This window comes from Corythoichthys intestinalis, chromosome 10, assembly GCF_030265065.1.
Source record: "Corythoichthys intestinalis isolate RoL2023-P3 chromosome 10, ASM3026506v1, whole genome shotgun sequence".
Classification (NCBI taxonomy): Eukaryota; Metazoa; Chordata; class Actinopteri; order Syngnathiformes; family Syngnathidae; genus Corythoichthys; species Corythoichthys intestinalis.
Window position 1 is genome coordinate 42,488,215 of NC_080404.1, and position 17,837 is coordinate 42,506,051.

The 17,837-nt window shown below is 37.3% G+C and overlaps 1 protein-coding gene across 9 annotated transcripts in view; it reads left to right on the forward strand.

Annotated features, from left to right (window-relative positions):
• The window catches only part of LOC130922838 (cilia- and flagella-associated protein 46), a 100,070-nt gene that overhangs the window by 34,834 nt on the left and 47,399 nt on the right, over window positions 1–17,837 (forward strand). For 8 of the 9 annotated variants that reach the window (XR_009064584.1, XM_057848001.1, XM_057848000.1 and 5 more), the window contains 12 exons: window positions 1,484–1,613; window positions 1,758–1,826; window positions 2,055–2,179; window positions 2,343–2,458; window positions 2,677–2,783; window positions 4,858–5,070; window positions 8,945–9,134; window positions 9,388–9,537; window positions 13,815–13,919; window positions 14,488–14,669; window positions 14,893–15,024; window positions 16,813–16,978. Coding sequence is in view for 8 of the 9 variants with exons in the window: in XM_057848001.1 (XP_057703984.1) it covers window positions 1,484–1,613; window positions 1,758–1,826; window positions 2,055–2,179; window positions 2,343–2,458; window positions 2,677–2,783; window positions 4,858–5,070; window positions 8,945–9,134; window positions 9,388–9,537; window positions 13,815–13,919; window positions 14,488–14,669; window positions 14,893–15,024; window positions 16,813–16,978 (1,685 nt within the window). In the remaining variant the exon portion in view is untranslated. The remainder of the gene's footprint in view (window positions 1–1,483; window positions 1,614–1,757; window positions 1,827–2,054; window positions 2,180–2,342; window positions 2,459–2,676; window positions 2,784–4,857; window positions 5,071–8,944; window positions 9,135–9,387; window positions 9,538–13,814; window positions 13,920–14,487; window positions 14,670–14,892; window positions 15,025–16,812; window positions 16,979–17,837) is intronic. The other variant, XM_057848002.1, reaches the window with a different exon arrangement.

A 17,837-nucleotide genomic window follows, 5' to 3' on the forward strand; every position in this document is an offset into this window, starting at 1 on the left:
CATTGACAATTACAAAATGTGATATGATTAGCCCGAAGACAGAAAGAACCGAAGAAAGACAAGGGCAGACGGGAGAAGCATATGCTTATCAATACCCGTCCCCCTACAGCAGGGGTGGGCAAACCGGTCCTCAAGGGCCGCAGTGGGTCCTGGTCTTTGTTCCAACTGACCCAGCACAGATAGTTTAACCAATGAGGTTTCAGCAGAAATGAGAAGCACCTCACTGCAATTGACTGATTGCACTTGTAAAACAGCAGATTGGTGAAAAGGTGTCCTCTTAATGGGTTGCAACAAAAACCCGCACCCACTGCGGCCCTTTGTGGAATATTTTGCCCACCCCTGCCCTACAGCCAAGGACGCTCAATCAAACATGGTAGCGTTGCATACATCACATTACATGAGCTTTTCTTTCTTTTTTTGTTTTTTTTGTTTTAATCTTTATGCTAAACCAAGACTTGCCCAATGCGCATATCTATCAAATTTGGAGGAATATATCTTGTATTGTTCAACATTAAAACTGCTTGGTTGCATTAACCTTCACCATGCAGTTTCTGTCTTGTTTATATCTTAAATGATGTCAAATTTAATGAAAAACCCTGCACAAAATGACCAGCAAATTTGCTCACAAAGTCATTATGTTAAAAAAAAAAAAAAAAACATGAATCTTCTCACAAATCTAATATACAGGGTGAATTTACAACAAATAATTTTGCCTTTTGGTTGGCTTTTCACATTGGAAATAAAATTAAACTCGATTCATTTCACACTGCTTCTATTTTTGTATTCATGTTGACATTCTCATTTCATCGCATCCTTGCCTCAAAATGTGACATAAATTTAGTTTTCTTATGTAAACGCAGTGCACGTTACCTGTAGGTCTGTTGTACTGATACCAAGTGAGACTCAACCTTCCACTGAGCAAACCAGTTTCTCCTCCAAATAGATAGATGACTACCAGTTGAAAGAATTGGAATAAATAAAGCCTGTAAACTGAAGACTAAGCAGTCAAAAACCTGTACTAAAATGTCACTTTGCCTTGATTTAGTCAGCATCCTGAAATAGGGACCTGCATGTCTTAACCTTCACCGAATCCCTTAGACTGACTCATTGAACCCCTGGGGTTCGATCGAACCCAGGTTAAGAACCACTGTTTATAGCATTGCTGTACCATGGGAGTGTAAATTAAATTAAAAAGTAGTTTAATCGTGCTTAATCCAATTACGACACCAAACACCCTCAGTGCTGAGACTTTGGCATATCTAAAGATCAAGAGCCAGAAAATTCCTTTCTCATTGTCTTGATGTGCTGCCAATGACATGACTGCTTCTTCGCGTAAACATACATATTTAATCAATTTTAAATAAATTATAGACAATAACTCAACTCTAGGAAAATAAAACAAATGGAATATGGAATTTACAATGCTTTCATAATGAATAATGAAAATACAACTTTGTAACATAATGAAGTTTTGTTTCACTAGTTACCAAAGCCACTGTTGGATGTGGACCAATTGCTCAGCTTTCTGCTGAGGCTCATAATTACTATGCAGCTGTACAGAAGTTAGATGGATACCTGGACCGACAAGGAGAAAATGCTGACAACACAGAGAGGTATCTCTTGTGCATGTGTGCGGGCTTGTTTAGGTGTGTTGAAGTGTCCATGAGTTTTTGTGTAAGTGGATTGGGGTGTGTGCATGCTTGTGTGTGTACATTATTCTATATGTGAATCCTCTATATTTGCCTTCGATCGATCAGTGACCAGTTCAAGTCGGATACCCTGCATTCACCCAAAGCTGACACACGTGAACCAAGTGAGAATAAGCGGTAAAGATAATTGGTGGATGGATCAATTGGTACTTCCTGTGACTGCAAGCATCTGTTACAAATCTGCTTCTCATTATTAAGATTGCTGAGTTTTTGTATTTGAGTATTTGCTTTTCATGCAGTGAACCATAGAATGTACTTTTACCTTCATTCTTATTAATATTACAGTGCAAATAGGCGTTTTTTGGTGACCTTCATAAAGCTACAATTTGATCTTCTCTTGTCTAGATTGAGGCTGTGGGCCACGCTTGCAAAGACAGCTAGAAAGGAGGAAGTGTGGGATGTGTGCAGAGTGGCTTGTCGATTCTGTTTGCTCTATGATGAAGCAAGATCGAAGATGTCCAAATGTCACAGTAAGATGCTCAATGGAAGGATAAACATGTCTTGGGGATCCAAGGGAAAAAGTTACCATCTGTAAATTAGATGGATTTAAATGGATTCCACAGAAAAATGCCTTAATGAAAGTCTTGGTAAAAGTATGATGCACAAAAAAAGGATTAATTTATTTGTACACAGAATCAAAATGCTCAGAGGAAGAGAGCTCTTCCGAAAACCTTAGCAGCTACGAAGAAATTCAACCCTGTCCGAAGAAGTTGCGCCTTTTAGCTGAAATATGCTTTATCACGGCTGAGGTATGTGAATCTTTGTAGAATGTACGATATTCTGCCCCTTGACGTATTGGTGTTTCACTGTGCTCATATATTCATACGGAGTAATGGTCCTGCAGTCTTACATTGCAATAAGTTTGCATAAAAAACAGAGTATGCCCAAATGTCCTAAAACGTAATCCCCATCAAAAACAATGGATTATTACATATTTTTATTCAAGTGAAATCTTTGTTTTATGTAGGCTACTGCCCAAAAGCTGCAAATGCTAGGTGTGCAGCTCAACAGCCCTGCGGTTCTCCCACAGGATGTAGGTGTGTCTGAAGATGATAAACACTGGATTATTTACAGGTAAAAACACAACAACTGTAGTCAAACACATGTGGTCAAAACTGGCATTACATGTAGGGGTTCTGTTTCGCAAGTCTGACTTGATGCACCATCTAAATATGTGATGAGGCGTTTGATGACATGCACAAACATTTGAAAAATGACGAATAGCATCTGTCATATATTGCATGACATTGCTAAGTTCAGTACTGTAACAATGGCATATCTATTGTCTGTGAAATATAAGATACCGAAGAAAATCTTGATTTTTAATCTGATCTGTGCTGCAACGATTATTCGATTACCTCGAGTAATTCGAATAGAAAAAAGCTTTGAATCAAATTTTGCTGCTTCGAGTATTCGTCTAATTAGAGTGGCGTTGTAATCGTTTGTTTTGAAAGTGTTTGCATTTAGTTTTATTTGGGTGGATAAAATGACCTCTTGTGGCAACAGTAAATATGACATAACTCATTTAACATGGTTGAATCCAGCTGCTCCCTGTTAATACGAACATAAGGTTAGTTTTTGTTTGAGCTAATATTTTTTTAATGCATTCCTTATTTAGTTTATAGGTATATTTAGCCGTTTTTTGTTGGAATATGTGTTAACGATTTATTAAGAGCATTTTAAAAAAAGAAAAAAAAAACATTGGCATTTTATAACATTTATAACTAAAGATCATTTTCAAAGTATCGGAATCGGCAAAAAAAAAAAAAGACATGCCTTTTTTTTATATATATATATATGTGTGTGTATATATATATATATATATATATATATATATATATATATATATATATATATATATATATATATATATATATATATATTTATATAATTTCAATCGTTTTCTAGTTGTATTTAATGTTGCAGACAAAATGTCTTACACTCATCCAGAGTAGTTTTGGCTTAAAGTAGGGCTATCAAATTTGTTGTGTTAACAGCGGTAATTAATTTTTTAAAATTAATCACGTTAAATAATTAATGCATGCACTGCACGACCCACTCACGCATTGTCGCATTCAATCTATAAAGACGCCGTTTTACCTATAGATAGCGCTAAAAGGCAGCGTATAATGAGTAGAGAGAATTTTGACAGCCTTTGGAGCCATTTTTTATGTGGCTAAAGCCTTACAATACCTCTCTCATCAATTAAAAATTACGTGGGAGGCAATGTGGGGAAGAAAGGTAGTAGTCGATCATTTTCTTAACACCCTATGTTCTTTCCTAACGCAGAGAAGATATATCAATTGGTGCCCCTACGCACAGTCATGGTTGCACTTCCCATCATGCATATGGGAAGAAGTTAAATGGCTGCAGTATCATTTACTGAAAGCTCAACAAATACACTAGATGGCAATATTTAGTCACAATATACAAAGTCACATTTATCCTTTAAGAATTACAAGTCTTTCTATCCGTGGATCCCTCTCACAGAAAGAATGTTGATAATGTAAATGCCATCTTGAGGATTTATTGTCATAATAAACAAATACAGTACTTACAGTATGTACTGTATGTTGAATGTATATATTCGTCCGAATTTTATTCATTTTTTTCTTAATGCATTGCCAAAATGTATATGATCGGGAAAAATTTTCGGGAATGATTGGAATTGAATCGGGAGGGAAAAAAAGCAATTGGATCGGGAAATATCGGGATCGGCAGATTCTCAAACTAAAACGATCGGGATCGGATCGGGAGCAAAAAAACATGATCGGAACAACCTTATTTATAACCTTTTGCTATGCAAGTTGGTCAATTGTTCGCTTGTTGTACTTAGATCCTCATTTAGTTATTTTTTTTATACCGTTTGAGGCTAAGCTCGGGTATTTTAATTTATTTTTAAATGAAAGTGTAATTCTGCATAGTTTGAAGAAACACTTGGGAATTTTATTTTGTATTCACATTTAATGTTCTTATGAAAGTGCAAGCTCAAGCCTTTGTTTTACATCTCTGAAAATTTATTCTTCAACACATTAAATGTTCCTAATCCGATTGCTTGTTTATTCGAACTGACTAGTTGATAGATTAATATACTACCAAAATAATCAATGGCATGCATTCATTTTTCCACCTGCCCCACTCAACACAGAGACTGGATTCAAGATCTATCTGGCTATGCCACGTCAACCTTCCTTCGAGCGGCTGAGCTTGGTACACAGATCAGAGAACCCTGGGTTGTGGCAAATTCAGCCATTTACTTATGGAACTACAACAAGCACTTGCTGGTTACTGGAGACTATAACTGTCTCATCCCCACCTTCCAAAGCCTGGTAGAGATGTTCCAAAAGACCGAGTGCACTGGGTAAGAATACAATGAACATTACTTTCCATCACTTAGGTAATTTCTTGGCCTCTTTTTCTCATGGTTAATTGACAAATGCACATTTGTTCACAACAATCAAACAGTCAGTATGGCAAAAATATAGAGCCGCAGCCAATGAACCTATACAAATGCCCTATACAATGTGTTTTGATGTCATAAAGGCAGGTTTTTTCCACAGATTGCATCGTTGAAAAACCTAACTAAATTATATTTATCACGTAATTTAAAATACAAAATGCAGCTGAAACAAGTGCTATGGACAAAGAATAATAATTAGATTGAAGCTTTGCAAGTCAAAGCCCATCTAATAAGATTCTGCGCCGCACAGCCCAAACTGTTTGACCGACCAGCACCGTTCAAATATCAAAATGACTGGAATTCTCATGCGACGAAGGAAATTTTTCGAATGACTCCCCAAGATTTTCTGTTCGCCTGTAAATGCGGGTTTTTTGGGGAAAAAAGAACATTGTTTTTCAAAATGCTACTTTTCCTCCCATTTTTGACCAAATTGCATAAATTCTGGGATGGTAAGGGGCAAGGGCGTAGGTTTGCATAGGGACGGTAGGGACATAACAGTACCAACTTTTCATGATGCTCAAATTGTCCCCACCAACTTTTAAGATTATTTGCATTTTCAATAAGTTCAGCTATAAAGGTAATTTAGATTGTCTTCCCATGTGTTGTTAGGATAGAATTGACCCTACCATGGTTAAGCACATTACTTTCATTATGTTCAGACTTAAATTTACCCCTTTTCACTTGCTGAATGTGCCGGTCCTTTTTTTTCCCCTCAAACGCACATTTGATTGGCTGTTGACTAGAAACCCCACATTCACACAATCCCAAGAGAAATACATGTCAATATGCCGCTTCCTCCGCCCCTTTTGAAGAGGAGCGATATTAGTTTTTTTTTCTTTTTTTCGGCCAGCAGCAGCAGCCTCTGTAAATAATGTAAAAAGATGTCAATGTTGTGGAGGTGGGGAACATCCCACTAATTCTGTTACCTCAAGTCCGACCCCTGCATCAGAGTTAGCATAACATTAAACTGTGTGAACTTGCTAACCTGTAAAAGTCGAATAGAAAGCTGATTAGAGAGGTGTCTTCCTGTATGTTTTCTACTGTCAACTTTAATTCAACTGGGCATTTTGTTCATTTATTCATTAATTAAAATGTATTTATTTTCTAAATAAAAAAAAAAAAAGTATTTATATTTGCAGCCGATACACATTTTTAACCCCCCCCCCAAAAAAACACAAAAATACAAACACTGTAAATTTCCTATATGTGAAGGAAGCATTTTGAAAAAATGACTTAATCCCTATGAAAATAATTTTAACTTTTTTCATTTTATGTAGTAACCAGCAATTTTTGAGAAATGTACCCAATCTGTTTGGTCTTATTAATGTCCCATCCCCAGCAAAACGTGTACATGCAGGTTATGCTGTAATAGCGTCCCTACCAATGTTGAGACCAAACCTACGCCCTTGGTAAGGGGTATAAAATAGGTATACAGAATTTGGCAAAAACTTAGTTCTCCCAAAATTCGCCAAAAACTTTCCCATTCATTTCTAAAGAAATGCCATTGACGGCCATGTACATCCTGATTTCCCATTCATTTCCAACGGCAGGAAAACATAGGTTCTTGTTATTTTTGACCAGTTACCATGACAGTCCATTGACATTTAACTGGAACCCATATAAGTCGATGCTATTGACAGCCATGTACGTCTAAATTCCTCATTCATTTTCAAAGGCAGAAAAACCTGTGTGGTTGTGATTTTTTTTACCAAAAAACATCATTACAGCCCATTGACATTCAACTGGCACCCAAGTAAGTCGATGCAATTGACAACCATGCAACAGGAAGTGTCCCCGAAACGTCCCCAAATCATTTGGAGGTGACCTGATACCGACAGGAAGTGGCCCCAAAATGTCCCCAAATCAACAAGAAGTGATCTGATATCAACAGGATGTGTCACCAAAATGTCCCCAAATCAACAGAAAGTTATTCTAAAATGCCACAAAATCAACTGCAAAGCCGGTGCAACTGATGCATAGCTCCCAACGCAATTTCTCCAGAAATTGTAGTACTGTGTCTAGTAATAAAATAAAACGCACTGCAGGACAATTGAACTCAGCAATTTAAAAAATGATAAATCACAAAATTCTTGGCATTAAATAATGAAATGAGTAACTAAAATAAGTTCTTAAAGAGCATACGACAGGAGAAAAAAAGTCTTAAATAGCATTATTTTGTGAATTAGAATCATATTTTGAGATGACTCGACTATATACAACAATTTAGCAAAGTGCAGATGACGAGAAATTAGTCTTTTAATCTGCCAGTTAGCCACGCCTACCATTATAGGGCTCTAGTGTCCCCAACACGTGGATGACGTCAGCGGGAGACTGGGCTCATCGGTTTTACTTTTCAGCCCATTGAGGGGGAATTATTCAGAACGAGGAAAACGCGACGAAGAGAGCCGCAAAATGTCATTGTTTCAGTCTCTCTACTCCAATATTTTTACAGGATATTCTTTTTATCCAAGTATTTTCCCCAATTGCTAAATAAATGGCATGGTCATGACAAATAACAGTCTTGTGCTGAATGGAATATGAAATAATAAAAATGCATTTATTCAGGACGACATGGCAAAATTAGTCCATAATGGTCAAAACTGTCGACTTCACCTTTACTGTTGCACCTCCCGAACGATATTTTATGACACCGAAATCGGACATACTTTATGTCATTTCCCTTCCCCGGCTTCGGAGAATGTAAACAAACCAAGAGGCGTGACAGCTAGCCAACATGCTAACCCGAACCGAGTGATGTTTCAAAGTCTTCGAAGCGGAAAATCACACATAACTAGCCCGGATTATTTGACATGATGACTGGATTGTCGATTGTCTTCGCGGATCGGCAAACCACCCGGCGGAGAGAAATTTACAGCTCGTTCCCCGGAGGAGGGTGGCTGCAGTTGTTGTGCAGCTAACGTGCAGCTAATGTGCATGAGGAGAGCTTTTTACATGCCTATCAATGATCAAACGTAAGTAGTCCTTTATTTAAAGAAAGTTTGTAGTGTTTACTTTGTAATCGCTGTATTCGTATTTGACATAATACAAAACAAGATGTTTACTCACTTCCTCGTAAGTCCAATGGTCCCACAGTAGTAGGGCTTGTTTTGGCCAATATCCACGGTGAATGGGAACCTTTTGAAACTCCCAAAAAGGCGCACATGCCTCTGCCTCATACAGCAAGATTTTTCTGCAGCCGTTTGGCTGGCGTGATGCGAAAAATAAACGTATTAATCCGCAAAATCAGCTGAATCCTTAGTCCTCATACACAACAGTACAGCTGTATAGTGAAGAGGACGCCTTCACCCGTACACGTCACAGCGCCCTCCTCCTCAATGCAAGACCGAAGCCGGAAGTCACTCATTTTCATGGCGCGGGATTAAAAAAACTAAATAACTATAGCGATCGCTTCCACACACATCCAAGCAGTCTATACTATACAGCGTGTATTATAAAATAAACATGCTTTTTCGTGTCACATACACTTTAAGTTTCATGTCGCGTAGAATAACAAGACATGTAAATGTGAAAAATAGAAAGCAAAGCATCAGGAGGTTGTTCCATAGTTTTTCACCCAAGCAACTACTTCGACTTCAGGATCTCGAGGAGTAACTGGTCGGCTAACCCTGAGGCACAGGACAGGAGAGTAAAATGTGCTTTGAGCAACCTGCTTTTTCATTAAAATTATGTTTCAGTGACTTCAACCTCCCCAAATAGTACAAGTACAGAGTATAGTATTTTATAGTATAGTAGTATATTATTTTGTCCATTCTAGAAATCACGCGCTGTTGGTGCTTCTGTGTGATGCTGTTGCTCGAGGTTTGTACCAACATCTAGCTGTATTAGACAACATGGAACAAGCCTGTCCACAAGAAAAGGGAAAAGTCAAATCTGACAAGATGAGCAGTGCCCCATCTACTGTGCTCGAACCTGATAACCTCATTAAGGTCCAAAAAGCTTTTGAGGTATGTCAGTGTGTATTATGTGGTAGTCACACTCTCCAATATGCCTGTTTGATGTAGCTTTTTTAGTAAAAAAAAAAAAATGTCAAAAATAAAACAGCTTCCTCTCATGCTTTTCTGTACTTTCTGCTGTTGAAGAAAAGTTCAATTTTTAAATAGTCTGCTGAGAAAGCAGCTCAATATCAGCAAGGATTATCCAATAATACAATACTGTACTCCCACTTAAAAAATAACTTTGTTTTGTCTTCGCTCTTAGCTGTGTAACTACGCACTTTCCATATCGAACTGCAACACCACCGGAGAGACAGTACCCATTGCTGTGCAAAAGCAAGTGGTGGCCACGTGGGTGCGGATCAAGACTCTCCAGCAGCAGCATACTGGCTGCAATACAGAAACGGATGAAAAGGTATCGTTCTGCCTGTCAGCCTAAATGTTTGGTCCCAAAAAGACTATGTGCAATGTATCATTATGCTGAGTTCACAGTGATTGTGACGTAGAGGCGCGGGATTGGCATATATGATTGGCCATGAATGCCATACATGCAGGGTTACATTTTTAAATCATTAAAGAATATTTGAACAGAGGCGCAGGAAGTGTAGTGCTGAGGGTGCTGAACCACCTCCTGGTGTTGGGATGACAAAAAGTGGTTTGTTACATTCTTTTCTGTGTTAAAAATAAATGAATAAAACATTGAAAGAATAGTGTATTTAACTTTGCGGCATAAATATATATCTTGAAAAAGTTTTTTTTTTTTTGGGTTAATAATACCACCTGACTGCTTGCTCCCACATCACGTTGAATACGGCGCAATTGGAACGGAAAAGTAAACTGTTGACAGAGGAGGTATTAACATGGCACAAAAACGAATTAGCTTTTTATTCTTTAGACAATATTCTAAATTTCAATTCGAGATCGAAAATGAAATGATTATCCTTTGGTGTCTTCAAATAGGTAAGACATGGTAGCATTGTAGCCATATCATTGTTTGTTGTTGCTGTTGAGCGCTGTTGGATATTCGTATGCAATTTATGTTGTGAAAGGGGTGCGTTAAACCGAGGCTTATCATTACTTGTAGTTTTCAAATGTGTTCGTGTGTCATTGCGCCATCTGACTGTGGGGTTTTGCATTTTAATACACGGTCGCTTTTATTACCAATTCAAAAACTCCCAGCACACACTGTAGGTAAAATAGAATGCTGTCTTTGTAGTAGCCTAGTAGTAGTATGTAAACTATCCAGCATGCCTGTGTACTGCCGTAGTGCACGCCTTGTATAGAGAAAAGGCGCGAGCATGACAAATTTGGACCGAAATGGCTGTTTTTGGATGGGGAAAAACCAAAAAAAAAAAAAAGAAAAAGATCCTCAGAACCCTCTACTGTGAGAGACTTCCTGTGCCCCTGTATTTGAATACAATACATCAAGTGGCAACAGTCAGAGAAACATGTCTCCACATCAAGGAGCTAAATAAGGTGGCTCAGGGGTTTGGTTAGAACGCCTTGCTAGTCAGGCATTCACATTCATATTTTGTTAAACAACAACAACAAAAAAAGCTTGTCCTTGATCTGACAAAACTGTTTTCCTAGACTAACAAGGTGAGTCACACCCATACCCAGAAAAGACAGATCACAAATTTGCCTTTAAAGACACTATTGCAGCTACATGGCAGTGTATCATAAGCTGAAAGTTCTGACTTGCTATCTGTGCTATACAACAAAAGGAAAGTTCTCATCTATTTTTGGCTTTTACTCAACACTCACGACAGTTTTTTTAAATCTCTGCCTGGCTACACTGTTTCTTTTTCCCGCAATCACTAAAATTCACCGATAAGGGTATTTTATTCTTACGCCCGGGAGCTTTGTGTTTTGTTTAAAACTAATTACATTGCTTTCTTCCCAGGCATATTTTACTGGGAACTGTAGTGTTATAATGAATGGTGTTTATTCATAATTGCAATCAATAATTTATGAACTCGTGTTGTTTCAATGGCACATATTACATTTAAAAGGAGTTGTTCTTATAATTTAATATGCACAGTATTTGGGGAAATGCCATCATTAATTACTCATACACATACAGCCGAGGTCAGTAAGTGTATAGAATGAAGCAAGTATTGGTTTTTACCAATTTTACTGCTCCAGTGTTAATAGAGCTTACATTATTAGCATACCATAAGTGCTAAAGGCTTTTACTGACGAATTACATATATGACGCAACTAGCGATGTCCCGATTCTGAGTCACTTGATTTTGAGAATCTTCTGATACCAAGTCTGGATCCGATACAAAAAAAAAAGGATATACTGAATATATGTTTTTGTTTTTATTTGAATAAAAGTTCCAAACATGTTACAGTACTGTACTTTTTACAGTATTTCTTCTTCCGCTTCTTCTGGGGTGTATAAAATGTATATATTTTGTGTCTTTTGGCAATGCCATTGTATTTCTGGACTATTTTGTTACTTTTTAGCCCTTAAAAAGTAAAAAAAAAAAATTGGTCCATATTGACATGATGGCATCACACAGTTGGTGCAGATGGCTGCACATCCATGATGCGAATCTCCCGTTCCACCACATCCCAAAGATGCTCTATTGGATTGAGATCTGGTGATTGTGGAGGCCATTTGAGTACAGTGAACTCATTTTCATGTTCAAGAAACCAGTCTGAGATGATTCCAGCTTTATGACATGGCGCATTATCCTGCTGAAAGTAGCCATCAGAAGTTGGGTACATTGTGGCCATAAAGGGATGGACATGGTCAGCAACAATACTCGGGTAGGCTGTGGCGTTCCAACGATGCTCAGTTGGTACCAAGGGGCCCAAAGAGTGCCAAGAAAATATTCCCCACACCATTACACCACCACCAGCCTGAACCGCTGATACAAGGCAGGATGGACTCATGCTTTCATGTTGTTGACGCCAAATTCTGACCCTACCATCCGAATGTTGCAGTAGAAATCGGACTCATCAGACCAGGCGGCATTTTTCGAATCTTCTGTTGTCCAATTTCGATGAGCTGTTGCTAATTGTAGCCTCAGTTTCCTGTTCTTAGCTGAAAGGAGTGGCACCCGGCGTGGTCTTCTGCTGCTGTAGCCCATCTGCCTCAAAGTTCGACGTACTGTGCGTTCAGAGATGCTCTTCTGCCTACCTTGGTTATAACGGGTGGTTATTTGAGTCACTGTTGCCTTTCTATCAGCTCGAACCAGTCTGGCCATTCTCCTCTGGCATCAACAAGGCATTTCCGCCCACAGAACTGCCGCTCACTGAATATTTTTTCTTTTTCGGACCATTCTCTGTAAACCCTAGAGATGGTTGTGCGTGAAAATCACAGGAGATCAGCAGTTTCTGAAATACTCAGACCAGCCCATCTGGCACCAACAACCATGCCACGTTCAAAGTCACTCAAATCACCTTTCTTCCCCATACTGATGCTCGGGTTGAACTGCAGGAGATTGTCTTAAACCATGTCTACATGCCTAAATGCACTGAGTTGCCGCCATGTGATTGGCTGATTAGAAATTAAGTGTTAACGAGCAGTTGGACAGGTGTACCTAATAAGGTGGCCGCTGAGTGTTTTTATATATATATATATATATATATATATATATATATATATATATATATATATATATATATATATATATATATATATATATATATATTAGGCCTTAATGATATTGGAAAAAAAACTATCATTGCGATTTTGGGGGGGGGGTGCGATATGCTGCGATTTTATATTACGATATTAAAACTAGACAAATTTTCACCAGAGAAGTTGAATTGGCATATGCTTGAACTATATTGGAAAAATTAGCATTAACATTATGTTGCTAAGGCTCCACACTTACTTTCTGCATTTTCCTAACTTTTCTTATGGTGCACCAGCACAAAATGCAGGCACACCCACATTTATCATTGCATCACCTTTAATGCCATGCTTTTAATGACTCCATGACATTCATATAATTCATATGAGTGAGTCCACTCAAACAGAACAGACTCTTTCTTACAGTCATGGACGAAATTATTGGCACACATGGAATTCTTCCAGAAAATATAGCATTTCTCACAGGAATTAATGCAATTACAATTGTTTTCAGTATGAATTTGTTTATTTCTTGGATGTGCATTGGAAAAACACACACAAAAAAATCTTGTTGGAACAACCATGACCAGGTCATGGGTGTTCCAACTCGACATTGACCCAAAACATACCTCAAATAGCACTAAGAAATGATTGGAGACCGGTGCCCAGTGCCAGAAAAAAAAGAATACTGTAACTGTACACAGTGAATGAGTTGGCACAGCACACTTGGCTGAAAGTTTGATGATTAACACATTTGTGCCTTTGATCGTAACGCTACTGAGGCTTCTCTGGCCAGATCAAAGTTACAAACCTGTCAATCATTGTTAGATGAGTACCGAATGCCAGCTGCACTGGTGACCAAGAGAAACAGTTTGGTCACACTGCTTAGCAGGAGGGAGGGTGAGAGGCTGTGGTGCTGTACGAGCATGAAGCACAAAAACAAATACATTTTTTAAATTAAAAAAGCAGATCCTTTTCACTGAATTCATATTTTCTGAAGAATGGCGCTATTGGCCCGATTTCCAATCACGTGATCAGATCTGGACATCTCTAGACGCAACATTCAACAAAATTTGAGGGTCATTCTCATCCCAACCTGTTAGAATGAAGAATACTCACCTATGACTCGTGTGCTTATTGCTGTGGAGATGCTTCAGTCCTACAAAAATGCCAGTCCCTTGGAGGGGTATGATCCCAGTCTTTCAACGGTAAGTTGTTCCATTTTTGTTTTCCTATTTAACTAGTTGACTTGACAACTGGTGTTGTGTGTTATGAATGAGTTAGGTGCAGGAGTTAGTGAAGGGTTCACTCAGTTAACCTCTTTTCATTCTCTCCCCCCCCCCCGGCTTCCTTTCTCATATTCTTTGCTGTCCAATATTTCCCCACTGTACTGCACCCCAAAAACTCATTTATCTGCAATCTGCAAGCTTCAACTTTGCATCTCATCACTAATTATACTTACTCCCCATTCTTGATGACTTTAATTTTTAGATGGTCTTTATTTCTCTGCCCTTGATTACCTCCATCTATTTTATCACATCCTATAGTATATAACGCCTGTTTATCCTCAAATCACTCTCCCCATCACTGTAGTTAGCTATTTCCTTATTTCTTTAGTATTTTTCCCCCAAATAATCTTTCTATATGTTTTTTATTTGCATTATATAAATGAAAGATCTCTGAAACAATGTAAAATAGTAATTATTATTTTGTCCACTGTTTCATTAATTACTTATTTATCTCAATCTTTTCTTTGGTCTCTCATCCCCCCAAAAGTTAGTCAGCATGGTGTCTAATTGTAACTGGACTGATGCTGTGGTGGAGTTGCAGACATGGTGTCAACTTGCTGCATTCTGCCACCATGCAAAGGAGTACAGTTTGGTCCTGAGCTGCACAGAGAGAGCAATGCAACTTGAGGATGCAGCATTAAAATGCCTCAACACCACACCTTGCCTATTGTAAGTCAATTGACCTTTTAGTTGCATATTTGAAGTACGTTTGGATGAGTGGGTGTAACATAAAAAATGAGAATGTTATGTGGTTATGAGGGAGTTAATATAAAAGGAGTTGATATAATATGACAAGTAGTTTTTAATTGCTTTTATGAGGTAAATATTAGTGTTTTAACTTTTGCACTTGCTTAGCTTTCATCTATTACTATCTATTATTCATCTCTTTTAGGTATGGCTTGCCTGCAGTGAATGAGATGCTGAGCACTGCAGCCTGTTTGAGGGGGTTGAGCTCAATTCATCAGTCAATAGGAGATATACATATGTACAAGACAGCTATGGATATGCTTCTGTCCAGTATCAGGTGCTGTGTTTGCAGTATGCTCTGATGCAACATCGGTAGCCGGACTTCTTCAAGAATCCCTTTTCATTTATTAATTCGGTAACACTTTACAATAGGGGTCCCTTAATTAACAGTAGTTAATGGATTTTTAGACAATAACGTTTAAGTAACATTACAATAATTAATATAATTACTTATCTACCATTTATTAATATATTAATTAAAATTAAATAATGCATTAGCGAATGCATTAGTTAATGTATTAGTAGTAATGCATAACCAGACAGTAACTAATGGATAGGTAAAATTTAAAAAATTAATAGGCGTATATAGGGTTAGGGTTTGTAAACTTAGCATTTAATAATTTCTTAGTAAAGAGACACATTAGCAACACTTTACAATAAGGGTCCAAAAAGCATTCAGTAATGGTTAATAAAGGTTGGGGGGGGGGACTTAAGCATTTATAATTTCTTAGTTAAGGGACACATGTGTTGCACTTTACAATAAGGGTCCAAAACATTCAGTAATGGTTAATTTAGGTTAAGTAATACTTATGAGGTACATTCATGTGAAATAATACCATACTTAAGGTTAGTTAGCAGCACCCAAGGACTCACAGAGCAATGTTTCTCATTAAAAATAACAATCACTTACTAGTACCAGTATATATTAATAACTATTTATTAATGCACTAATGTATATGTGAATTAATGTTAAGTAATGTATTATGTATATTATGTATTATAACCTAACCTTAAATATGGTATTATTTCACGTGAACGTACCTCATAAGTATTACTTAACCTTAATTAACCATTACTGAATGTTTTTTGGACCCTTATTGTAAAGTGTAGCACACGTATCCCTTAAGAAATTACAAACGCTTAAGTACCCCTCTCTTAACCTTTATTAACCATTAAAGGTAGCTTTTTGGACCCTTATTGTAAAGTGTACATGTGTCCCTTAACTAAGAAATTATAAATGCTTAAGTTACCCCCCCTTAACCTTTATTAACCATTACTGAATGCTTTTGGACCCTTATTGTAAAGTGTAGCACATGTGTCCCTTAACTAAGAAATTATAAATGCTTAAGTTAACAAACCATAACCCTAAACCCTAACCCTATATAGGACTATATATTTTTTTAATTTTACCAAACTATTAGTTACTGTCTGGTTATGCATTAACTGATGCATTAATTAATGCATTAACTCATGTTAATTATTATATTTATAAATGTTAGATAAGAAATCATAATAATTATTGTAATGTTACATAAACATTAGTTATTGTCTTGAAATGCATTAACTAATGCATTAACACATGTTAATTAATATATTAATACACGTTAGATAAGAGATTAAATGAATTATTGTCATGTTACTTAAACATGAGTTATTGTCTAAAATGCATTAACTAATGTTAATTAAGGGACCCTTATTGTAAAGTGTTACCATTAATTCTCTATGTTTTAACTAAGAAATTATAAATGCTTAAGTTAACAAACCATAACCCTAACTCCTAACCATATATAGGCCAATATTTAGTTTTAATTTTACCAAACTATTAGTTTTTGTCTGGTTAAGCATTTACCAATGCATTAAGTAATGCATTAACTCATGTTAATTAATATATTAATAAATGTTGGATAAGGGATTAAATGAATTATTGTCATGTTTCTTAAACATGAGTTATTGTCTAAAAATGTATTAACTAATATTAATTAAGGGAACCTTATTGTAAAGTGTTACCATTAATTCTCTCATTTATAAGACATGATCCATTTCTGTATTATATATTCTCCGTCAGGTATGCGCTGAAGGCTGGACATCCAGAACTATGTTTTACAGCTGCTAGGCATTACTGGAACAACTGCCTACCTCTAACACATTCACCCGAGGAAAGACATCAGCTCAAAGAGCCCTTGGAGGCAATTCTTAATGCCCTCCTTCAAACTCATCCCAAACATACAAACGTATGACTCTCTATCTTTCGCCATATTGACACCTGTACCAATGTGTTTATTTTCCACAGTGGGATTGTGTGTGAGAAGGACCTGTTGCCAGTATTGACCACTTGTATTAATAGTTAATGATATTTTTCCAAATTAAATTGGTTTCCTTCCCATCAATCTGAGTACATAGACAGCAGGGCTCCAAACCGATTCATTATTGATGACATGGTGAGAACTTTTGGATGGGCTTAGGAGTTAGAAAGCCTCTCCAAGGCATCTTGATCTATATATCAACACACCGCACATGCACACACACACAGAATGACGTAAAAGATGTGTTATCTTCAATGTGTTGTTCATTTTAATGATTGGTACGACTTATGAGCCATTTTTTTTTTAGACATAACATTATTTCAAATGTTGCATTACTTGTTCTAGACCAGGGGTGTCCAAACTTTTTGCAAAGGGGGCCAGATTTGGTCTGGTAAAAATGTGGGGGACCGACCTTGGCTGACGTCCTTTACATAGAACAATATATTTAGGCACATTTTAGCAAGCCATTTTGTGTGTCACATTTGCTTTATTATTTTTTAAAATAATTTCAACAATCTCGCAACTAGCCTGTGTGGCGTTCTCTTTCGACTCTCGGCCTCTTGCGAGCTAACTTCAAGTAGCTTCAGTTTCTCGCTGCGTATCTTCCCTGTAATCTTGTCGTACATATCATTGTGTCTTGTTTGGTAATATTGCCTCACATTGAACTCTTAAAAAACAGCGACTGTCTCTTTGCAAATGAGGCAGACACAGTTGTTGCGTATTTTACTGAAGAAATAGTCAAAGTCCCACCTATCCTTCAAGCATCGGCCAACGCAGTCAACTTTAT